This window comes from Meleagris gallopavo, chromosome 29, assembly GCF_905368555.1.
Source record: "Meleagris gallopavo chromosome 29, MGAL_WU_HG_1.1, whole genome shotgun sequence".
Classification (NCBI taxonomy): domain Eukaryota; kingdom Metazoa; phylum Chordata; class Aves; order Galliformes; family Phasianidae; genus Meleagris; species Meleagris gallopavo.
The window spans coordinates 4,420,355-4,444,263 of NC_139432.1; the positions used below are offsets into that span (position 1 = coordinate 4,420,355).

A 23,909-nucleotide genomic window follows, 5' to 3' on the forward strand; every position below is an offset into this window, starting at 1 on the left:
TTGGGGTGCTCGTTGGAGCTGTTGGAGGACCGCAGCAGAGATGCTAGGGGTGGAACGACCCCGCCATGGGACAGGCTGGGAGAGATGAGGGTGTTTAACGTAGGGAGGAGGCGGCTCCGGGACGTCTACAGTGACCTTTCAGTACTGGTAGGAAGAAGGGGACAGACTCTTCGGGAGAGCCTGCTGTGACGGGACGAGGGGAAATGGCTTCCAGCTGAAAGAGAGGAGATTTAAGGAAAAGGATTACAGTAAGAATGGTGAGGCGCTGGCACGGGTTGTCAGGGAGGTGGCAGCACCCCGTCCCTGCAGACACCCGGGTCAGGGGATGGGCTCTGGGCTCCTGATGGAGCTGGGGGTGTCCCCGTTCAGTGCAGAGAGTGGGGCCAGACAGCCCTTGGTGGGGTTCCTCCAACTCAGATGATTCCGTGACTCGGGGGCAGCACTCCTGCAGGTGCACTCCCATGGGCAAAGCCAAGGATCCCCCCAAAGGACCCCATGGATCCCAGCCGTTCATCCCACCTGGAGCTGGCGAACAGCCGCCTCCAGCTTACATCTCCAAGTGCAAATTCATCAGATTAAAGAAAAACAATAAGACTTAAAAGTGCCATTTCTGCTCTGGGATCCACCACCCGTGTGGCAGCTGCACGCAGCGGTGCCCACGCACACAAGTAACCTTCCCACGTGGTTTCCTTTGGGTGTCAGATGCTGTGGACACGTCACATAAACCACCGCCGATCTCCTCACGTTGTGACACCCACAGATGCTCCTTGGACTCGGGGCCACGTGGAAAGGACTCCACTCTTGGGAGCACCCGAGATTGCGGAGATAAGATGAGAACAAGGCTCTTGTTATCTGTTTTTCTTCATGAAATAGCGCTGCTATTGGAAAACAAGGCAAATTACAGGAGCACAGGCTGTGGGAGGAAAGGCAGCCAAGGGTGGGGTTGGGATCCCTCCTCCCAGCAGGGCTGTGTGTAGGGTTGGGATCCCCTCCACTGGGGCCACGTGTGGGGCAGCCCCGTGGCGGTGAGGAGGGCAAGAAGGGCCGTTGGACCCCCCCCATCCATTGGAACCTCCCCCCCCCCATTGGAACCCCCCGTCCGTTGGCCTCGTGCAGCAGTGGCCGTTGAACGGGGTTGGCATGGCAGGGGGTGGTGGGAGGCCGTGCTCCCCCCAACAAGCCCTGCTGGGGATGGCGGCCATCATGGCAGTGGTGGTGGAGGCACGTCAGGGCGCTCCGGGAGGAGGTAGCGAGGGGGGCTGAAGGCACAGCCCCCCCCCAGAGGGGCACAGGGGATGTGGGGGAGGCTGAGGGATGGGGGCACCTCGTGGGAAGGACCTTCAGCACTGACAGCCACGGGGTGGGGAAGGGTCTGGCTGCGATCCCCCAGCACAGTGCTGGAGGGGCTGCCTTGAGCCCACGGAAGCCCTCGTGCTTCAGCACTCACCTGACGAAGGCATCGTGTCACCAGCATCCCACTGAGCCCTGGGGAGGGGTTGAGCAGGCAGCAGGAGCCTGCCAGGACGGAGCAAACAGCTGCAGGGTTGGATTTCTATCCGTAATATTCTTCATCCTTTTCCCAACAGCAAGAGCTGCACCGGAGGAAGAGCAACCTTCTGTTGGCTTTTTTCAGAAGAATATGGTCTATGGCAATGATCAGCGTGCAGGTAAACCTGCCTGACTGCACATACACAGTGCGAGGCCTCAGAAGGCTCCTGGGATGGCACTGAGGTATTATGAGCATTCTGTAAAGCGACACAACCAGAGCTGCGCTCCAGAACACATCCTGGTGGCACCCAGCGATGGGAAGGCATGAGCTGGGCAGTGCGTGCATCCTCTGGTGCTGCAGGGGAAGAAGTGATGTCTAAATGAGGGATGGACCCTCAGTGCCCCAAATGCTGCTCCGGGTCCAGCCCTCAGTGAGCTCCCAGCACCTGGGGATGGTTCCTTTCTGCTGCCTCAGTCCTAACACAAGAAACAAACCTCCTGCTATGTGCACTTCCAAAGCATTTCGTGGTTTCATTCAATATAAACATCCCACATCATTTACCTCATTCTCTCATATTGCAGAAAACGTATACGTTAAAACGTTCACCAACAGCCCAACCCTGGTGTGCATGGATTTGCCTCTTTCTCAAGACGAAGTAATAGATCCCAAGTATTCATGGACTGGCCCAGATGGGAGGAAGTTAGAAGGTGAGAAGCTCAGCGTTGCCCACATGGGGTTTCCACTCTTCTCCCACTGCCTGAGCCACTATTTCCAAAGTGAGGGCTGCTCGGGTGTGGAAACAGTGGGGCTGGGAATCAGAGAAACTGGGGCAGGAAACCAACACACTTCTCCTTATGAGGGGAAAAGCTGAGCACAAATGGCTGGGCAGAGGTTGCTGCACTCAAAATCACATTTTCCTTCTTCCTATTGATGCCACTCTGCGATGGTACAGCGGGGCCAAAGCATCACACAGCCCTTGGGTTTGTCCCCCAAATTCTGGCCTTAGAATACATTTCCTTTCTCTCTCTAAAGTGCTTGGGATGAAGGGAAACTTGCCCCAAGTCCCAGCGCTCCAATTCAGCCCGTTTCAGACTAAAAGAACCCAGAGTGCCACAAAACAGCACCACACTCCTCCCCCTCCTGAGCGCAGCACAGGATGCCACGCATTCCCATCCATCTCATCCCTCCTGCTTCCATCCTAGGGCAAGGATACGCGAATCTCACAAGCTCTGGGGAGCTGGTGCTGGTGGGCTTCCAGGAGTCCATGTCCGGAGCCTACAAGTGTGCACTTTCCCACAGAATCATAGAAACCTCAGCACAAAAAGAAGTAGATGTGACCAACACCTACAGGTTCATGGTGTATGGTAAGATAAGCCCTTGTGGTTCGTTGGGTTTGTGGCAGGCCTGTGGATTTCAAAGCTTGGTGAATGGAGAGGGTGCTAACGTTCTATCCCTACACATATTCATACATCCAAAGATTAAATAACTGCCACCAAGAATATTTGGCAACTTCAAGAGTAAAACGCAAAGCTCCATCCTCCATAAGAACCAACCCACCTACACACAGCATCACACAGCATCTGCAAACCAGGACAGTCTGTGGTCCTGAGCAGCTCCAGCACTGCTCAGGGCATCCCCAGCCCACAGAACCACAGCACCCAACCTCACCTCATCCCCATCCACACCACGACACCGCAGACGGCCCCGTGTTTATTTCACCACCGTTCAGGAGCAGGGCTTTATAACTCAAACACAAAACCCTGTTCATTCCAAACTAAGGAGCCCCTTACAGTTGAGTCAGCCACAGCAAGGCTGAGAGCTCCCTGCTTTGTTAGTGAGCCAACTATTCACATGTTTGCTTTTGAATAAGAGCCCGGATTTCAGCTACAAAGCGCACAGATGTGAAGGTAAGGTGGGCACCGCCCTGAGCCCCACTCACCTCCTGTTTCTGGCAGCATACAGGGAAGCCAACCACGTGTACCAGGTCTCGGTCCGTTTCACTTCAAAGGGATGTGAGCTGGCAGCCAACGCACGGTTCGTGGAGGAGCTGAAGAAGATCCTGGAGGATCTCATCTCCGACCTGACGTGCCGCGTGGGGCGGCTCTCGTACCGCTGCCATTCCCTCGAGGTTCCCCACCGGGGCTCCCCGAGCGAACTCTTCATCACTTTTCAGGGTAATGGAGGAGGGTTTCTGGCACCGAACACCCCGGGAAGACCCCCGGCACCCACGCACACCCCCGCGAGGCCGTTCCCCTCCGCGGCCGCTGCGTTTTCCCTTCCCAGCCCACAGATGGAGCCAGAACGCAGCGGCAGCGCTCGGAGCGCGCAGAGCAAAGCGGAGCTGCAAAGCCCCGAAGTCCCCGTGAGAATTCAGCCCGGTGACACGGCCCGGCCCCCGGCACGTCTCATCTCCCCATCACCGCTCCCGACGGCACAAATCGGTCCCACTTCGGGCCGGCACCGCCGCTCTCCCGCGAGTCCTTTTCCAAAACCGACACCCAGCAAACGGAGAGAGCCTTTCCCAAAGCTCCGCTGGGCAGTGGCGGAGAGGAGGAGAAATCCCCGTCCTTCGCACATGAGAGGGAAAACAGGGGGACGGGGAGGGTGAGAGGGCTAGGGGATCACCAGCAAACACCGAAGAACGCGGTGCAGAGTTCCATTCGTCGGTGTTTCTCCTGAAACAAACCCAAAGACGCGGGCAGGACATCGGCTGTAGGGGATCCCCAAAGGAGCCCCCATGGCCGCACTTCTCTCCCCCCGCAGTGAATCCCTTTGCTCCGGGATGGGAAGATCTCTGCAGCCGCCTTCCTCAGGACTGTGAGGACACCACGAACCAGAGAGCTCAGCAGGTTCCGTGCCATCACCCTCTGCATCCCAAACCCCCACCCTCTGCCCTGTGCTGGGGTCACCCATCAGCCCCGGCACTGATGGGATTAATCCAATGACAGCTGATGGAGGCTTGGATAATTAAATTCCGGGTGGGAATTTGCTTTTAAAAGGTCAGACTGATCCATTAAAAAAAAAAAAAAAAGGTTACCTCTACCAGCTAAACACAAGGAATTGAATACAAACATATCAGCAGACTTCAGTTCTCTACTCCAAACCTCAGCTCCATGATTCTGTAAATGGAATACAATGTGAAGCAGCTGATTTCTGAGCCGGGTTAACTCTGCCTTCCTGACAGCAGCACACAGCACCCCAGCACATCCCCATCAGCCCTGATTTCCCCCTCCGTGAAGTCTTCACTCACGTTTTTAACCCCAAACCAGTGGGAACTTCTCTTAATTTCTCCAACGTTTCTGTATTTCAGGCAAGCGAGCGAATAGGAGAGTTTTTCAGGAAGCAGACTTACGCTCTGAAGCACCAATTTCAGACCGTTCCTACCATACATTACGTGGAGGGCAGCTTCTCCGTGACCCCCATCGACAGCTGCCACCCAGGATTTGGGAGGAACGACATCACCCACCGGAGCTGTGCCGGCTGCTGCGGTAACGGGGCACCCATGGGGTCACGTCGCTGCCATCAGAGGGTGCTCAGCCATCGGTGGTGTCAGAATTCGGGCGGGTCCCCATTCAGCCTTTGATGGGCTCTGTTCTCTTTGCAGTGGTGTGCAGCCCTGGGACGTACAGCCCCGACAGCGCTGGCAGCTGCAGGCTGTGTGCGAGGCACCGCGCTGCGGGGTACGGAGCAAAATCCTGCCCATGAATGTGGCACTGAATGCAGAAACAGGAGGTGTGAAAGCATCGCTGGTCTCCCGATCCTCTGCGTGCTGAGCTCCTGGTCCTGGAGCTCTACATGCAGTTTGAGCAGCGGCTGAGCTCCTCCACTCGTGCACCCCTCCTGCATTTCCTGTATTCGGGCATAAAATGGGGTGTTTATTCAGGGTAAAGCAACCTGTGTGTGTCACAAAGCTGCTGCTGCTCCCTGGGGGTGATCCCAAACACCACACGGTGCTCTGGGGGCACGGAGGGGTCCTGGCAGCAGAGCAGGACGGGGTCGCGTGTGCCAGAATGCCATGAGAAGTTCCTCAGGTGTGAAGCACCAAATCCTCACCATTTAGGAACACAAACGCACTTCCCTTGGTTTTCCCCTTTTCTTTACATCCTGAAGGTTTTGTTCTGCCCAGTGCAGGGCTGGATGGTTCCTTGGGAAACCACTGCTGATGCTGCGGGGCGTTTTGCACTGTGCATCCACCAGCCATGGGGAGGGTCTCTGAGATGGGCCTTAATGAATTCGGCCCTAACGAGCTCTGCAGTGCAGGTGGGAGATGAAGAACTCTGCCCTTATGGCTCAGCCCGTCTGCCCGGAAGGAGCGGTGCAGCAGAGGGAAGGAGGGAGTGTGGACATCCAGGGAGGGATGGATGGAGGCTCCTGCGCCTTCTCCACTAGGTGCTGCTGCGTTCTTTCCTCCCTCCATCCAAGTACGAATGGCACGGCCCCGCTCACTGCACAGCAGCTGTGAGCTCCTGGGATCGGCAGCGGGTCGAGATGAGAACTTCCAAAGCACTGAGATAACAAGAGAGCTCAGCTCAGCAGAGCTTTGCTCCTGCCGGCTTTGGACGGCGAGCTGCTGTATCTGCAATCGATTGTTTTGCTCATTAAGCAGCATTAGGACGGATTCTACTCCAGTGCTTTCAGTCCATCCCCAGAAGCGCTGCTGCCTTCCCACCCATCCCACGCAGCACGGAGCTCCATCAGCCATTCATCAGAGCTGCCGCCCTCCTGTCTGCCCCTCAGCCTCCCCAGGGGGCACAGAATTGCTCCCAGCCCCCTCTGCTCCCCGCTGTGGCACAGCTGAGGTCCCACCACGCACAGGGCAGCAGCCCCAGCTCGGAGCACGGAGCTCTGTGCCATCAGCCTGGCTCTGCACAGCGCCAACCCGCACAGACGAGCAGCTCCCTCTCGGTGACCGCCGCTTCCCACAGCACCCAGAAATCCCTCCGTGGGTATTCATCCAAAAACCAACCAGATTCTGCCCAGTTCAGCTTATCCGTGCTGACAGCCGGGCAGCAGAAGGCGGTGTGGGCACAGACTGTGCTCAGAGCTTTTCGGAATCATCGCTTATTAAGTGCTGATGGATAAGATGTACATCTGAACCGCCCCTGGGGTGGCTGCTACCAGAGCCAACTGGACCCCACGCTGCCCGGGGGGACGCAGCAGAAGGGCTCTGCTCCCTGCACTCCTCTTTGCCAGCAGAGGAATGTCACAGCCATCAGCTGTTAGGTGAAGAAGCAGCAGGGGGGCACTGAGCACCATCCAGTGCTCACCACCCACTCCTCCAACCCCTTTTAAAGCGGCGGGGTTGGAGCCAACTCCCGCAGCAGTTCAGCCTTAAGAACGTGGAAAAGTGAATCAAACCTTTTGGCTTCACACTGCGGAGGAGTCTGTGCCATCAGACCAGTGCAGGACAGAGTGCACACCTATAGGGCAGTACCTTTTCTATTCCACAACCTCAACAGCTCCCAGGGAGGGTCCCGGCCCCCCCAGGTTCTGCTGAAGCCCAGCCTGGGGCGAGGATGTGGGAGCCCTGATGGCAAACAGACAGATGGACGTGAGCTGCAGGAAGATGATGGAGGCTTCATCGCTGCCACCAGCTGGGGCAACCTGCCCAAAACCTCCCCATGGCCCCACAAAAAGGCTCCAGAATCCTCCTAAAACCCTCCTCACAAATCCCCTCCAGAACTTCTCCTAAAATCTCCCCCCAAAATCTCCCCATAATCCTCTCCAAATCCGCTCCAAATCTTCCCCAAATTCTACCCAAATCTCCCCAAAACCTCCCAGGAATCTCCCCAATTCACCCCCGGCGTTCACCCCAAAACTCTCCCCAAATCCTCCCCCAAATCACCCCCAGACCTCCCCAGACCTCCCCCTTGGACCCGCAGTGCTCTCAGCCCACTCCCTGCCTGTATTTTCCCCTCAGCCCGTCCCCATAAGGGCAGCAGGGCAGCTTTAATGCGTCCTTTGCAGGCAGCGCATCGCCGTGGGTCGCTGTTGGCAGCAGTGCCACTGTAAAAGGATTTTTTGTGTTGAAAATAAATAAATATGATCTTCTGGAGCTGGAGGGCTGCTGGCAAAGTGTGGGTCGGCCTTCATCACCGCGTAATCGCCGTCATCCGTTCTAATTATTGATAAATATTTTGTATAATTGTGGAAATTAAACAATTAGACATCCTTCCTTCCCTCTGCTAAATCGAATCGCTGTGAGGCTCAGGACGTGGCCTGGGGCTGGCAGTGGTGCACAGACCCAAAGGGATTTGCTTCACCATCCCGCACAGCACCCCTGCAAACGTGGCACCCCCAGCCCTGGGACAGAAGCTGGGGCTGTTAGCAGCACTGCTAACGAAGGGCTGCACTGCAGCCACAGCCTCAGAAGCCCATAATGGAGATGTGGGGGTGCCAGACACGCTGCTCGCTCTGCCATCACTGATCCCGGCCGGTAAATCCGCAGCATGGCCAGAAACAAATCACCCAGAACTCAATGTTGCAGGGTGCTGGGAGGACCCGTCCCGACCCTCACTGCCCCCATCCCAACAGCAGCCAGGGCAGGAATGAGGTGGGGGCACTGGGACGGGGGCTGGGGGACGCTGCAGGGGCAGCATCACTACGGCAGGTGCCGCAGACCCCCTCCCCCAGCGGGCAGCTCGGTGCTACGCAGCCCCCCGGGGGGCACCAGCGGGAGCGGGGGGGGCTGCAATCTGCTCTTGGGGCGGCTGCCATCTGCTCGGGGTTGGGGGCAGCCGGGTGAGGGGGTGGGTGAGGTCCTGCAAGCGGGATCTGTCGTTCTGCGTTAGGTCTGGGGTTGCACACCTCCCGGCGCCCCTCCTCGGCACAGTGCTGGGGACCTCGCAGGGAGGATGGGGACAGCTGAGCCCTGTGCCACAGCGTGGCCCTGCTCTGGTGCAGTGGGGACGGCTGGGCGGGGAGCAGTGCAGCAGCCACGAGAACGGGGCACGGTGAGGTGACCTGAGCCGCCAGGGCTCATTAATTCCATGCCAAGGTTGGGTTACCTGCGGTGTCCTGTTTCTGAGAGCCCCACGCAGCAGCAGAGCCCTGCGGGCCTGACAGAGATGCGGGCACCTTCATCTCCTCCTCATGGCCCGGGGGGGTCACTGGGGGTCCCCGACACGAGCAGCACTGGTGTGAGGCGCGACCATCACCGTCTCCAAAGTAAAAGCCAATTTATTGTCGTATAAAGTAAGAACATAAAAGGTCCCTTAAACAAAACACTCCTCGGGAGATGGTGCCCCGGGGGCTCGGTTCGGTTCCCCCCACCCCTGTGCTCCACCACGGGGAGGGGGCAGAGGGCCGAGAGTGTTTGTGCGTTGGGGCTGTGCTGGGGGTGTAGGCACTTGTGGAGGGCACGGGCACCGCTCCCCACAGCCCCATCCGTAGGCACCGGGCACTGGAAGGATGGAGGGGGCCCGAGCCCTGCCGGCCCCAGATGTGCAGGGCGGGCGCTGCCGGAGGTGTTGGAGCAGCTTTGGTTGGTGCTCTCGGAGAGTTAAGGCAGTTGAGCTTCAGTTGGTTTTAAAAAGGACAAAATCAGAGACAGGAGCCAGAGGGGCAGGCGTGGGCTGCCTTCACCCCAAGGCTCCGTGTGGACCCTGCGTGCCCCATCCCTGACGCCGACCCCAGGAGCCCAATGGAGAGTGTCAGAAAGGGACATGTGGGGCTGAGGGGACGTTCGGGCTCCTGGCAGCGGTGCAGGGAGTGGGAGGAGGCGGAGGAGCGGCAGCCTCGGCCCCATCCCAGTGCTGTCACAGTGAGCGGTCGCAGCCGTGAGTCCTTGAGAGAGAGCGGAGCTGCAGTGGGGTGCACTGACCCAAAGCACCGACCCCGTGTGTCCTCGGACCCCCATCAGCATCCACCGCCCTCAGCACAGAGCACAGCCCGGGGGCTCTGATCCCATTTTCACTGTAACACCCAGAGGGGGAGGTCCCCAGTTCACCCCCGCTGCCCATCTCAAGGTGAGGGCAGCGATGGGGCGGCAGCTCCAGCTCAGGAAATGGGAGCTGGGGCCATTCCCCACCACCGCGTCCCTCCATCCCCGTCCACTCGTCCCATAGGGCTGCATCCCCCCTGCCCCGCAGCTCCAGGAACATCCCCAGGGCAGCAGAGGGTAAACCAGAGGGATTTAAAACACCAACGTCGTTAATGCCCCGGGGATGGCTGCAAAGAAAACCAAACAGTTTCACACCAAGTCCCAACGTCCAGAGCGGAGCCGCGTGGTGGGGGCACGCTCAGTTCTCCCCGCTCGCTCTGCGCCCGTTGCCAGTAACCAATAACTGAGAACCGACCATCGCTCCCCACCACGGCCGTGCCCCCAGGAATGCCACGACGACGTCCCACCGCCCCCAGCCCCGCTCACACCACAGTGCTGATGGTGGACGACTCCTCCGAGTGCCGCTGCTTGCTGGGCAGCGATTTGAGGTACTCCAAGTGCCGCCGCGCGTCCTCCTGGTTCTGCCGCACGTAGTAAACCAGGTAGGAGATCACCATGGCGAACCAGCCGAACATGGTGACCAGCATGGCAATGTCCGTCGTCTTTTTGTACACGTTGCAGAAGTCCGTGTCGGCGATCACCTGCAGGAAGGCTTTGCCCACGTGCTCCTCCTGCAGCGCGGAGTCGCAGATGATGCCGGCGGAGGAGCCGGCCGTCAGATCCACGGCGCGGATCAGCTCCTGCAGCCGGCAGTCGCACAGCCAGGGGTTGTTGGAGAGGTTCACCTTGGCCTTCATGTTGCTGAGGACGTCCTTGCTGAGCGACACCAGCCTGTTGGAGGACAGGTCCAGAGAGCGCAGGTGGTCGGCCAGCCCGCGGAACGCCCCGCTCTCGACGGCGGCGATGGCGTTGTGGGACAGATCCAGCTCCAGCAGCAGCGGCAGATCCCGGAAGGCGTCGCGGGGCAGGAAGGGGATGCGATTGGAGTCCAGGTAGAGCTTGTTGGTGTCGTTGGGGATGTCTTTGGGGACCTCGGTCAGCCGCGCGTTGCTGCAGCGGAAGGTCTTCAGCCCCTCCTCCTCCGAGGGGTAGCAGCCCCTGGGGAAGGCGGCGGCGCGCAGGCAGGATGCCAGCAGGACGCCCTGCACGAGCAGCCACATGGCTGTGGGGCGCAGGACGGAGGGCTTCTGTCGCTGACGCGGTGCCGCACCGGCTCCGTCACGCAGCCACCGGCCCCTCAGCTCTCACCCGCGCTGCTTTGGGCTGAAGGAGGCACATCTGGGACGGGGACACCAAAGGGACAGCGTCAGGCTGAGGCGCCCGGGGGCACCGCGTCCACCCGCTGCTCCAAACCGCGGGATGGGGACGGGGGCAAGCAGCGCGGCTCGCCGGTCCCCCCACCGCCAGCGGCAGCGCACGGGGCTCCTGCGCAGCGGGATTAGTTCCCGAGGGGCTGAGCCACCGCACGTCTCCTGTGCGGCAGCTGGGCTGTAACAAACGGCCACGGCTCGGGCTGAGCCGGAGGCGGGGGTGAGATCCCCGCCAAGGTCACCGGCAGTGCGAGCTGCCTGAAGCCAGCGCATCCTGCAGAGCTCCGGGCGAGCTGCAGGCAGGGCCCAGGGGAGCGCCGGCAGCCAGCAGGTTCCCCAGCAGCGCGGGGCCGATGGAGGCTGGATGCCGGCTCGGGGGCTCCGCTTCCCAGCGCTGCCAGGCGGATGTGGGCACGTGCCACGTTTTCTATGGGGCGTTTGATTCGAGGGCGCTGCGCGGGAGGGTGGCTGTGCTGTCCCCTGCACGGTGCCACACCGGCCCCAGGGCCGGCTGCCCGCACCACCCCGTAACCATGGTCCCCATCCAGCCCTTTATTCCGGAGGGGAAAAACGTCAGCAGGAAAGAAACAAAAAACAGAAAAAGGAAATTCACAGGAGCTGAGCGCTTAGCAAGTTCCCAGGGTGGTGGCAGCAGATAAGGCCACGTCTGAGGGCATGAGCTGCTCAGCTTTCCCCTCCACAGGTCCCTCCACGCTGAGGGCCGCAGCACGATGAAGGCAGGATGCAAGAACCTTGTGAGCATCCTACAATCAGTGACAGAGGCGTGAAAGGGCAGCCTGGCAGCAGAGCTCTGCTGTGACAGCCCTGCACAGCGCCGCCCAGCACAGGCAGCTCCGGGATGCAGGTGTCCCACGTCCTTCTCCCCACCTGTGGAAGCGGCTCTTTAGGGCTGGGGTCCTGAGCCCCCCGCAGAGCCATCCCGGGGTGCTGTTGGGGCTGTGGGGGGAGGCTGCCAGGCCTGGGATGAGGCACGGACGCAGCTCTCTCTGCTCGCTGCTCGGTGCAGTAACTCGGTGCAGCTGCACCAAGACGCCCCAAGGTCGCGCCCGCACGGAGCCGACCCCGAGAAGCCCACTGCAGGCGGCTCCGCGCAGGGAGCAGAGCTCAGAGCAGCCAGAGGGCAACGGCAGCGCCAGCCCCACACCGGCACCGCCGCACGGACGGGGGGAACCGTTCCCCCAGGTCTGCCAGAAGTAACCCGGGGGTTGGGAACGGCTGAAACGGATCCAAATGAGCCGGGATCGGTGATCCGGGAAGGGGGAGCCCCGTCCGCAGGAGCTGGGCGCTGGGGAACCCCCGCGGGCGGGATGCGGCTCTCGAAGATCCCACGGGGGGGAGTCAGGGGGCTCCGGCTGCGGCACTCCGGACCACGAACGGCATCGAGGGCAGCTCCTGCCCAACCGCGGGGATCCCGGGGACGGCAGCGGAGGGGTCGGAGCTGCCCCGCGTCGGAGCTGTGCGAGCACCCAGAGCCGCCGTGCGCCCAGAGCAGCGGGGATGCCCGGGGTTCCCCCCGGCCCCGCTCCAGCTCCGGCTGCGCTCGGCACCGGGGGCGTTGCGGGCGAGGGAAGCCCCGGTAATTCCCCGGGGGAAGCTCGGCGCGGCGCTGCCGGGGACCCCCCCCACTCGACCCCGCCCGCCGCCTCCCGCCCTGCCCCTCCCGAAACCGGAGAGTACCGGGGAGCAGCTGGGTGCGGGGTCCCGGTGCGGACTCACCTGTCGTGCGCACCCCGCGGCGACGGAGCGGCCCCGCGCCCCGGGCCGGAGCGGCCGCGCCCCGCGCAGCGCGGCGGGCCCGGAGCCGGCGGCGGCGGCGGCGGGGCCGGTGGGCGGGCTTCACCGGCCGGGCCTCCCCGGGGCTCCCCGCCCCCGGCCCGCCCCGCCGGGGGGGGCTGCACGGCTCCTGGCACCCCCGCCTCGCCCCCGGCTCCTCTCCACGCCCGGTTCGGGTCGAGGCTGAGCCGCGGCACTCCTTCCTGGGGGGACACGGGGAAAACCCCGCCGGAAGCGTCCGGGACCCCCAGGCTCGGGGCTCGGGGCGGCCACAGCCAACGGAGTCTCCGGGACCTGCGGGACCCCGTGTGGGAATGGCGCTGGCTGGCGCTGCCCGAAGCCGGGATCTGCCCTCCCGCCTCTCTCCACAGCCCGGGGCTGCCCCCACTTCCCACCGCCCCAGGAAGAGCGGGATCGCCCCCGGTTTTTCCCCCTCCGCCACGGAGCGTGACCCCCTCCTGCCCGCCGCCTCCCGTCGGCACCGGCATCGCTTACTTGGGGAAACCCGAGCCGCGGCGGGCGGCGAGGCGGGCGGAGCCCTGCGGGTACCGGTGCGGGCCCCCAGCCCTGCCGCCAGCCGCCCTGCCCGGGGCTCGACGTGCCGCGCGGGGACCGGCACCGGGGCCGGCTCAGGACCATGGAGAGCGGCCGCCGTTACCGGGCTCCGGTGCTCCGGGCCGGGGCCGCCCCCAGCAGGCAGCCGGCACCGGGGCTCGTCCCTACGGGTCACCGGGCGCCGGGGCCGCGGGGCCGAGGGCCGTGCCCTTGCCGTGCTGCCAACAAGGACGCCGGTGGCCGCCCGCGCCCCATCCGCGGTTCTCCTTGGAGAGGTCGTGCGCCGATCGTCTCCCGCTGCTCGGGGAGGATAAACGGTTTACGAGGCGCCTGGCCTGCGTCTCGGCCCCATTAGCAGAACACAACCTGACGGCAGCCGCCCCGAGCGCAGCACGGCTGGAGCCAGGCTCGGTGCGGTGCCGTCAGCGCGGGGCTGCGGGCGCAGAGGTCGGCGCACACCGCGTGGCTTCGCTCCCATCCGGCGCTGGCAGGAGGGAGATCGGTGTCCCCACCGCTGGGGCTGCAAATGGAGCAGAGCCCCACGCTGTGCTGCGATGGGGCTGGGCCTGTCCTGAGGGACTGAAACTGGGAACCACTGGCTGCTCCCAGGGCCTGAGCCCATCCATTTCTCCCTGTTTGGCTGGAGAAGCTCCGATCTCCCCAGCGGCAGCGCCACCGGCTCTCCAGCCTTCACACACCACGTAGAACCCAAAATCTCAAGGCTGCAGTGCAGCACAGCCCTGTGCAGACCCCTTCCCACTGCTGCAGCGGCACGGCTGGCTAAAATCAGCCAGCACCAGCTCCTCCCTGCCACTACACAGAGCCAGCATCGAGCCGGCGGTGGGGCCAGCAAACAGAAGGAAATGTGGACCCCACCACATCGGCCACATCGAGCATCGGCCTGGGCTGTGGCTGTGGGCCCGAATCCCCCCCAAGGACCACTCCCCCCCAGACGCCGGGGTTCCCTGTGGGGGTGAATGCGGGCTGGGGAGCCCAAGGAGCGGGTGCCCCCCCTGCGCTCCCACCGGCAGTGAGAGAGGCTGCTGCTGCATCACCGAGCGGGATTAATATTTATGGGCGTTTAAAAATAGCCGCCGCATTGTGCTTCCCCCTCACGTGCAGAGTCAGCGGGGTGTGGGGAAGCTGCTAAATTAGATGTCACCGCGCAGAGGGAGCTGCTCAGTCAGGCAGGAGTGGGGATAAAAATAGAGCTGCCGTGTGCGTGGCTCCCCTGCAAAGCAGGGCTGCTCCCGCGGGATCCCGCCTCCGCTACAGCATCCCTGCAGCACCGAGAGGCTGCGGTGGGTTTTCCTGCCAGGTCCCCCCATGCCCGAGGCCCTCCAGGAGCAGCTGGCAGGGGAAACACTGGCTGTGGGAAGGCAGAGCCGTGCTCGGTTAGCAGCACAATGCTGGTGTGTGACGCTCAGACTGCCTCGGTCCCATCCAGCAGCAGCGCTGCGCCGGATCCATCCTCTGGCCCACGAGGGCACACACGAGGCACTCATCACTGGGGGGCGGCCGGGGGGGCCTTCAGCATCGAGCAACCCCAAAGCTGCCCAGAGAACACCTCAGCGAGCAGCTCGGCTGTGCTGCACCCTCTGCTGCTCCCCAGCAGGAGCTCAGCGTGCACAAAGCCTGCACAGATGGCTGCACACCAGGGGTGCACGTGGTGAGCAGCGATGGCTGCACTGACAAAGGCCGGGACAGATGGCACCCAGCACTGCAGCACTGCACCCACAGCCCACAGCTCTCAGCCACGGTGCAGCGCACGCATGGAGCCGCAGGGCTGGGGTCACTGAGCACAGAGCTCAGAGCCACTGATTGCAGGGCTGCAGGGGCTGAGATGCCTGCATCCATCAGTGCATGAAACAGTTCTGCAGGGGATCTGAAATCCCAATAGCTAAAGCCGATATCCCAATATTCCCATACGATATTCCAATAAATCCCAATAGCCAAAGCTGGTCAGCAAGCAGGCGCACAATGCACTGCGTTCAGTAGCTGCGTACTGAGCTGCTCAGTAGAACTCTGGAGCACTTTCTTTTCTGGCCACACCACGAATTAACTTTATTTCCCACACGACGCACGCTACTGAAACACCTGAGCATCGCGTTAATTACGGCGAAAACAAAGAAACAAAGCAGTGGGGACCCATCAACCAACACCGGAGCACCGCGCACACAGCCCGCAGCACCGACCCCAGAGGGCAGGAGGGCAGAAGGGCAGGAGGGCAGGAGGGCAGGAGGCAGCAGGATCCCTCAGCCGCCCCGCCGCGCCGTCGCGGCGCAGCGCTGCCCCGCACAGCTCCGCTCCCGCACCGCCCCCCCGCACGGCGCTGCCGCACTACAGCTCCCGTGGTGCCGGGCGGCGGGGCGGGCCGTGCCGAGGTGTCCGCCGGGAGAGCGGCGGAGATCCCGGGCCGAGCCGGGGCTGGAGGAGCCGGGCCGGGGGGTGAGTGCGGGCCGGGCGCGGGACCGGGCGGCCGTGCGGGGCACGCGGTGGAGCTCCGCGCTCCGGGGCCGGCGGGGATGGGAGTCGGGGAGAGGCGGGCAGAGCGGCCGAGCGGTGGGAGCGGGGCTCGGTGAGCGCTGCGGGGCAGCGGCCCTTCCCGTGCCGAGCCGTGCGGCAGTTGGGATGAGGCCGGCGCTTTGTCCGCGGCTCCGGGATTCGGCGCCCGCCTCCCCGCAGCGCTCACTTGTGGCGCTTCCTTTGTGTGCGGAGTTTCCCGGCCCGGCATCGCGCAGCCTCGCGGGGCGCGGAGCGGTGCTGCCGTCCGACCCCCCCGCGGTCGCTGCCGTCTGCGAGGCGCTCGATCCTCCGGTTCGAACGGCGTTGCCATCTTGCTAAGAAGGGTTTAAAATATTCATTCGCTCTGGAGACGGGGATTGCTGCCGCTGCCGCTGCCGCTGCCGCCAGAGATAGGGATCTCGGCTCCGTCCGTCGGATCGTAATCTCCTGCGTGCTGGGAACGCGCAGATCGACCGAGATAAGCGCCTGCTGCCCTCCCCACCTCTGCAGCCCTCCGATAAAGCCCTGCGCAGGAGCTGCCGGGCAGAGAGCCAGCGCAGCCAGCGGGCCGACGCGTCTGTTGGGTGGCAGAGCGGGGCAGGAGGTGGGGACGCTCCTCTGGGAGCAGAGCAGGAGGTGAGGAACGCACGGGCTGCTGAATGGGGGCTGTGGGTCGTGCAGCAGCTGATAGACGACGACGTGAGTGTGAGGTGCTGCTGTCGGTTGTGCCTCGCTCAGCACGGAGGGGTGAAACGGCCCTGCGGGGCGTCGCTGAGGCTCGGGGCTGGAGCTGCTTCTGCCAGCAGAGCAGCAATGGGACCCGCAGCGTGCGACAATCTGGGCGGTGAGGAAAAGCCCCAAACCCCCATCGCAGTGCCCTGCTCACATCCAGCTGCGCTCAGCACTTCTCCCCTCCTTGGACGGCTTCTGTCCGACGTCAGCGCAGCGCCGACCTTCACCCTCAGCCTGGGGAAACGTCACCCTGCCAGGACCCAACGCTGCACAGCTGGGGACGCGCAGCCCAGAGCTGGAACTGGAGCTCCTCCCGCTTTTGTGGTTTGCTTTGGGGTTTTTTTCTGCAGGTGAACAAATCCCCAGTGTAAAATCAGACAGCAAACCAGAAGGGATCTGGGCTGGGGGCAGGGAGCTGTGTTTGGGAATTTGCTCCCAGCCAGGCTTTTGCAATAACGTGCAAAGCTCTGTGTGCAATCTGAAGTGAGCAAAGAGCTCAGGCCAGGGCTGTGAAAACAGTCCAGAAATTGAAAAAGATTCACCAAGGAAAGGTTTTTAAGGTGGGGAAGGCCGAATTGGAAAAGCATGCTCCGCTATCACATGGCCTCATGCTCCCCACTGCAAGAACTAATTAACCTCCTGTGCTGTATCCGTGGGAGCTTCACCACCCCAATCACTGCAGCAAGTGAGGAAACTGAGGCAGAGGAGAATTGCTTCACATTCAGCTTCTGAGCTTCGCCCTTTGCCACCCCACTGCCCTGCCTGGCAGACAGCGGCACAGAGCAGTCGCTCATTAGTTTTTAGTGCCATTAGAGCCCTGGTTGATCCCAGACAGAAATTGCACTTTATCCCACATCAGCTTTCCGTGTTACTGCATTGCTCCGAACCTCCGTTGTAGACTTTGGTCCCCATTCTCTCTGCAGAGATCCTTTAAGCGTTTGGGGTCCATTCATCACCTCTTTTTTGAGCGTCCTCTAGACTAAACAAACCCATTTCCTCCAGCATGGCCTTGCAGGTCATGTTTTTCCTACACCTCTGCTCATTCTCACAGTTCTGCCCTGGACTCCCTCCAGCTCCTCCCAGAACTGGACAGCACTCCAGCTGAGACCTCACCAGTATCTGGGAGGATTATTTCTCCTGTCTGGCAAGCAGCACTCCTGTTTACACATTCCACAGCGGTAGTTGCTTTTCTTCCTTCCCTTTTTTTTTTTTTTTCCCCTTCTTTCCCCCCATAGTGTGACATCTTCAACTCGTGTTATACTCCAGCACAACCCCCAGATTTCCTTCTGAGAGCCATTAGGGGCTGTGGCACATTGAGGATGGAGCTGCTGTCCCAGCACTGACCTCCAGCTCCAGTCCTGCTCCCACACCAGGGTGCTTTGTCCAGAATTCCCCAGAGCTGACAGCCACTGACCCAGCAACCTGCAGATCCGGAGGCTCTTTTCTGCTAAACAAAAACCTTTTCCAGACCTGAAGCTCCCTGAGGGGCAGTAAGGGCATGGGAGCATCCATCAGCTCGCCGGTGAGCGTCCCAGAGGTGCACACATGCTGTGTCAGTGAGCACCAGGCAGGCTCAGAGCACAGCAGCAGCTGAAACAAGCCAGGCCCAGCACTCAGAAAGAGAACTCGGAGTAGCTGGCAGCAACATTCAGAGCATAATGTCAGATCTGGCTTGGGCTGGCCTCCCGAGACTGAGAGCTGGACAGAACAGCAGCTTGGGTTGGTTTTCAGCTGTGGAAACCAAAGCAGCAAAAGCACGAGGCAAAACATCAGGGAAAAGTCATCGCTTTGGGGTCTGCTGTGCAAGGGACAGGCTGTATTATTTCCTTGGGAAGCAGGCTGAGCATTTTATGCAAGACCTTCTCTGATCTCTGTGTAAAGATATTCTGCATTGCAGTGGCTCTAAGTTGCGTCTGTCCTGTAATCCCTGATCACTGGGAAGACAGCCCTCAGCTTCCCAATAAGCTGAGCTGAGAAACGTGGATGAAAACAGCAACCTGAGCACTGACCTGCCTCTGGTTTTGTTTCAGAGGGGTGAAAACAAGAGGCAACATGAACGTGGGAACGGCACACAGCGAGGTGAACCCCAACACCCGTGTGATGAACAGCCGGGGCATCTGGCTGTCCTACGTCCTTGGCATCGGCCTGCTGCACGTCGTGCTCCTCAGCATCCCCTTCTTCAGTGTCCCCGTGGTTTGGACTCTTACCAACATCATTCACAACATGGTAAGCCACCCCCGGGTCAAAGAGGCAAAATACTTCGGAGCTGCAGCCACCGAGTTGGTGTCCTTTATGTCAGCATCTCAGCCTGAGAGCACGCCAGCGGCGAACAAATCCTTGGGATTGCTCGTGTTATCTCTGGTGATATAAAAATACATCGACACGCCAGCAAATAAACCCAGAGCTCCAACTGCTGGGGGCTGAGTGCAGCACAGCTGCCTGCATTTCGCCCAGCTCCTTGCCCTGCTTTCCTCCGCCAGCACCAGCTTTGGTCCTGGGAACAGAGAGGAGTTGAGGGCAGTGAGGGCTGAGCATAAAAGACACGGCTGAGCCAAACTTATCTATAAGACAGCAACGGGTCCATTCTGCCTGCAGCTCCAGCAGCACTTGTTTTAGACAGCATTTAGCACTGCCCACTGCAGTCAGGCCGTGCTGATCTCCGGATCCCAGAGATCCAAGTGCGGAAATCTCGCAGCTCCTTTTCCTTATGCATGGGAGCAGAGGGAGAGGTGTTGCCCTAAGCAGAGCTGGCCCAACTTGCAGCCTCCCCCCAGGGCTGTTTGCGTTGGCAGTGATGGTGACGCATCCCTCCTTGCAGTGCTGCTGCAAGCCTCCCGCGCAGCCCCTCGCTGCTGTGCTCCTCTGGCTGAAGCTGAGCCATTGCTGGGGGGCCCAGAACGCCACGCACATCTCACCCTGCGTTTGTGTTCGCTGCAGAGCATGTACATCTTCCTACACACCGTGAAAGGAACCCCTTTCGAGACGCCAGACCAGGGCAAGGCACGGCTGCTGACGCACTGGGAGCAGATGGATTACGGCGTGCAGTTCACAGCGTCCCGCAAGTTCCTGACCATCATGCCCATCGTGCTGTGAGTGCTGGGGGGGAGCAGAGCACACGGGAAGCAAAGCAGGCGGAGTGGTATCATTCGGTGTCTCTTCTTGTTCCCCCTTTCTCTGCAGGTATTTTCTAACCAGCTTTTACACCAAGTACGACCGGATACACTTTGTCATCAACACCATCTCCCTGATGAGCGTCCTGATCCCCAAACTGCCTCAGTTCCACGGAGTCCGGATCTTTGGGATCAACAAATACTGAAGTGTGCAGACGGAGGAGCAGCGGAGCTCGGGGACGTTCCTCCTCCCCGCTCCCGTTCCCCCCTGCCCACACACACTGGGATAGTTTCACAGCAGCTGTTTAAACGCAGTACCCAATAGACATACACCGCATGCTGGATCCTCGTGCCCAATAAATCTAAAGAAGCTCCAGAGTAGAGTTTAGTGAGGAGCAGGATGCTGGACTTCTTTTATTCCAGCGTCATAAATAGATGCAGATACACCGAGACTCCAAGGTACAAAGAGGATGAATCGTGGGAAGGTTTTCGTCTATCCCAGGTGCGATGAGAACAGGGCTGAGGGGAGAAGCTTTTAGTGCTGGTACTATTGCTGTGGTAAATGCACTTTAACATTATTTCCCTTTCTGAGGCTTTGGTGCTTTAAAGCGATACGCGAGGAAATCGAAAGGGACGCAGCCAAACTCTCCCAATATTTGATGGTTTCGGGTTTTATTTCCACTTCTTGGGCAGAGGAAGAGAGGGAGGGGAACAGAAATGACAGATTTTTATTCTGAAATTTTTCACGCCGCTGGGAAAGGAAGTTCTACTAAAAGCAGCATAGGAAAAATGAAACGACCTGCACTTGGAGACAGCTTTGTGCTTTCTGTGGGACCATCCATCCGGTCCAGGGAAGAGGTCCCAGCTCACAGCTGCGGCTTCCAGCTTGGATGACTTCGCTTCCCATCCCAAACCTCTCAGCTTTTCAAGCGCTCAGGCAGCGAAGCGTTTGGACGAAGGACTGAGGTGCAGCTCATCGGAATGATGGACTGCAGATGCCCCTGAGCTGCCTGGTGCACGGAGACAGCATGAGCCTGGGAGGAACCAAAGAGTGACGGGTGCAGACCGTGCGAGAGCCGGATGGCTGCTTTAGAGGTTGGTGGCAGCGATTTGAGTTCTTCTCCTCCATCCACCCCCTCGGTCTCCTCAGCCCACGCAGCTGTTAATGAGATCTGCCAGTTCTCCAATTAACTCAGCACGAAAGTCTCCACGTGGCGACGAAGCGCTGCAGACCCCCGGGGCTGATCCCTGCCGGGGGGGGGGAGCAGAGCAGCGCTGAGGAGCAGCACCAGCATCACACTGACCTGACCGAGAGAAGGGTCTTTGTGTCACCAAAGACAACGGATGGTTTTGTACAGGAATAAAATCAAGCCTTCGTCCCCCTACAACCACCACTGGAACACAGGAGGGCTGCAGGTTTTGCTTTCATGGCCAAGATGCCTTTCTGCTGTTCAGAGCAATTGGTTTTTCTTGCAAGCTGTGTGCCAGGTGAAACGTGGTTTTGCTCATGCTTCCCCTTACAGAAACCTGCATTTTTTGTTGTCTCAGTGCTTACGTTTGTCTCACACAGGCAATGGTGAAGGCGTTCTAAACATGCTGGTTTGTTCTTCATTAGCCGAGTCTAGCTTGGGAAGTCAGAGTGGGTACTGAGTTCTGTGTGAGGGTCTGAGCGTAGGGCACAGAGGAGCTCCAAGATCTGCTGTATAAGATCTAGTACTACCCCACGCATAATATTAGGCTTTACTTCTGTCCCATACTCACCAGGCTGCTGCAGGGAAGGGAGAAAAGAGTTAACATTGCTCAGAGCCTTGCTGGGATGCACGGGGCCGTCGCCTGATAGGTGTGAGCAATGGAAGTGTTTGAAGTGGAAAGGAAGGTAGGTGAGGGTTGGTATTTGAGTGCTGATCTCCAGTGAGAGCTTGGCAGATGTGTGGTTACCTGCCTGGCTGGGGGTTAAACCACCTTGACGTGAGGACTGCTGCTTTAGTTAAGGTACTATAGACCCTAAAGCTGATGTACTCTTTAAGCTACCAGACAATGACTTTGGGGAAAGAAAATACTTCTTTTTTTTCACAATAGAACTGTTTTGTCAATCAATACTTTGGAAATTAGGAAGGAATGAACCTGGGATGCCCATGGGCACAGTGCTGCAGCAGCTGCTCCTAACAGGGCAGCCCCCCAGAGCACACGAACCCATGTCCCAATGGTAAACCTCCAGGAGAAAAAACCACTACTTGTTTAGGCTTAATAAAAAAGGGAAAAATATAAGCTTTTATGGAGCAAAAGTCATCGTTACACCTAAGGTGCTTTGGCTTAAAAACATGACTCCCATCCGCAGGGCATCTACTGATTGTCTCCAGGTGACGTGAGTTACTCCAGGTCAGAGCAGTTGTGATGTTCTGGGGCTCAGCTCCATCACAGTGTTACTGCTGGGGATCGGAGCATCCACTGTTTGTGCTGCTCACTGACACGATGGACACCCGATTCTCTTCTGTTCAATTAAAGACCATCAATAAAACAATACAGAGTGGAATTACAGACTTCTGGCAAAGGCAGGTTTTCAAGCCCAGAGTCCAGAACTCCTCGTGGGGCAAAGCCTTAATCATAATAGCAAACTTTTCCCAATTTAATTAACTGGGATGATGAAAATAGCCATTACACAGGTGTCCTCACCTGGGGTTCCGTGGCAGATGACATTCTTTACGAGGCACGTAGAGCATTTTTGCTGTGCAGTACCTGAAGTTAACTCGGACTTATGCAGTTAATCCGATCAAAAGGAATATTAATTAAAACTGGAGAAACGTAGAGCTGAAGGATGTGGTGTTGCTAATACGGTGCGTGAGGTGGTTCCATCAGATTAATGGCTACTTGAACAATTGCTGATCTCAGATCTTCCTTCAGATCCCATCCTAAGGGGAGGTACCAGAATTAAAAATAGGAAAGGGACCTTAAAGAACAGCACTGGGTGCTGCTGGGCGAACCACACTCACTGCTCTGTGCCTGGATCCTCCCTGCCAGCACTGCTGTCCCAGGGAGCCCCTGCTTAAGGGTCTCTGCTGCAGTGCTGTGAAAGCAGAGCAGCATCCCTGGGCCTCCTGGAGCTGCACTGAAGCCACTTCTGCTCTATTTCTGCTTGTTACGTTCTTACAGAAGTGAGCTCAGTGCACAAAGGCTGGTCTTCCCGACAGGGGGATCAGTGATGGGCAGCGATTTTAAATGGGATTTCGATCCTCCTCTCCAACCTGTGCTGGTTCTGCGCACAGCCACGAACAAACTTCAGCTGGAGAATAAAGGAGGACTCCCTCGTGGGACTGCAGGTACCGAAATCCTTTGGGGTTTTTTCTTTCGTCCTGCCATAAATGCAGGACAGCTTCAGATGAGCACCACTTGAGGTCACCCTCAGCCATGCACACATCCAGCCCTGGGACAGCAGGAAGCAATCAGGCACGACTGCTCTATCAGTCAGGGCTCCTACCCTGCACTTCCCAGTGGGATTTCTCACAGTCCAAACCACTGCAGGAAAAAAAAAAAAGCCTTTAAAAGAAACAAATAAAACCCCTGAGATTTAGGGCTACTTAATCTTGAGGTCTTTTTTAATTGTATTTTTTGGTGGTTTTTTTTTTTTTTTTTAATAGGAAGTTGATACTGGCCCTTGAAAAGGGGACGGCAGTTGGGTTACCATTATTAATGCATTAATATTTCTTACTGGGACTCCCATGGCTCTATCATTGCGTGTCAGATTTTTTAAGCATGCAGGTCTTTGCATTGATGTGTCCTCCTTGGATCAATTTAAGCTAAATTTGTTTTGTTTGTGTTTTTTTTTTTTTTATTAAGAGAACGTTCTGACATTGTACATAGTTTTAGGGTTTGGGTTTGGTTTGGTATTTTCCAGCAGCCCTTCTTTTTGCTGTGGATCCTGAAGTCTCGTGTAGAGAACTTTCTAAAACAAAGTGTGAATATTTTTATTACTCCTTTGTACAGCTAAGAGAAACTAATAAAGTGAGTATTCATGTAAAAACTCGTGTTCAGCTCCTCGGATTCTCACGTGGGCAGTTTTGCTCACTGCTGTGCACTGTGACTGCAGGCTCACCAGGCAGAGCCGAGCTGAAACCTCACGGACCACAGAGCCGTAGGGGTCAGAAGGGTCCAAATCCCCCCACAGCAGCTCCTGTTCCCCCTCCTCACCCGTCTGGCAGCTGTTCCAGGCTTTGTCTCTTTATGTGCGGATGGGGAGCCCTGAGCTGCAATCTGTGCCCGCTGCCCTCATCCCATTGCTGGGCACTGCTGAGCACAGCCCGGCCCCATCCCCCCATCCTTCAGATATCAACCAGCACTGCTCAGCCCCCCCCGGCCCCCTCCAGGCTCCCCACCAACCCCGTGCATCCAGCACAGCACCAGCAAAGCAGCACTGAATGCAGGTTACCAGAATGCAGCATTGCTGCCCCCCCCACACACACACACACACACCACAC

At 59.2% G+C, this 23,909-nt stretch overlaps 3 protein-coding genes across 7 annotated transcripts in view; 2 read left to right on the forward strand and 1 right to left on the reverse strand.

The window, feature by feature from the left end:
• ZPBP2 (zona pellucida binding protein 2) overlaps positions 1-7,592 on the forward strand; it is an 8,258-nt gene extending 666 nt beyond the window's left edge. Inside the window, exons 1-8 of one of the 4 annotated variants that reach the window (XM_003213817.5) lie at positions 22-1,246; positions 1,587-1,667; positions 2,071-2,196; positions 2,692-2,853; positions 3,445-3,663; positions 4,253-4,338; positions 4,800-4,977; positions 5,094-7,592. In XM_003213817.5, the coding sequence (XP_003213865.1) occupies positions 1,141-1,246; positions 1,587-1,667; positions 2,071-2,196; positions 2,692-2,853; positions 3,445-3,663; positions 4,253-4,338; positions 4,800-4,977; positions 5,094-5,194 (1,059 nt within the window). In that variant the 5' untranslated portion in view covers positions 22-1,140 and the 3' untranslated portion in view covers positions 5,195-7,592. The other 3 variants (XM_019623424.2, XM_019623426.3, XM_085211299.1) reach the window with 3 other exon arrangements.
• A 1,060-nt stretch (positions 7,593-8,652) lies between these two features.
• LRRC3C (leucine rich repeat containing 3C) lies at positions 8,653-12,626 on the reverse strand. Its single transcript, XM_085211301.1, has 2 exons — positions 12,479-12,626; positions 8,653-10,709 (listed from the first exon to the last, which is right to left on the reverse strand). The coding sequence occupies exon 2, from the start codon at positions 10,589-10,591 to the stop codon at positions 9,854-9,856; it is 738 nt and encodes a 245-aa protein (XP_085067427.1). The 5' UTR covers positions 10,592-10,709; positions 12,479-12,626; the 3' UTR covers positions 8,653-9,853.
• Positions 12,627-15,406: 2,780 nt separating this feature from the next.
• On the forward strand, positions 15,407-23,455 carry ORMDL3 (ORMDL sphingolipid biosynthesis regulator 3). Of its 2 annotated transcripts, none has more exons than XM_085211302.1 (4): positions 15,407-15,538; positions 18,358-18,553; positions 19,265-19,416; positions 19,508-23,455. In XM_085211302.1, exons 2-4 carry the CDS (start codon positions 18,380-18,382, stop codon positions 19,641-19,643), a joined length of 462 nt encoding a protein of 153 aa, XP_085067428.1. In that variant the 5' UTR covers positions 15,407-15,538; positions 18,358-18,379; the 3' UTR covers positions 19,644-23,455. The 2 variants fall into 2 exon arrangements, with proteins under 2 accessions (XP_085067428.1, XP_003213866.1); XM_003213818.5 differs by lacking the exon at positions 15,407-15,538 and adding an exon at positions 15,747-16,231.
• The last annotated feature ends 454 nt before the right edge of the window (positions 23,456-23,909 follow it).

Coding starts and splice junctions, on each gene's coding strand:
- LRRC3C (XM_085211301.1), bottom strand. CDS start 10,591: ATGTGGCTGCTCGTGCAGGGCGTCCTGCTGGCATCCTGCCTGCGCGCC.
- ORMDL3 (XM_085211302.1), top strand. CDS start 18,380: ATGAACGTGGGAACGGCACACAGCGAGGTGAACCCCAACACCCGTGTG. Junction 18,554..19,264: donor CCAACATCATTCACAACATG/GTAAGCCACCCC, acceptor TGTTCGCTGCAG/AGCATGTACATCTTCCTACA. Junction 19,417..19,507: donor ACCATCATGCCCATCGTGCT/GTGAGTGCTGGG, acceptor CTTTCTCTGCAG/GTATTTTCTAACCAGCTTTT.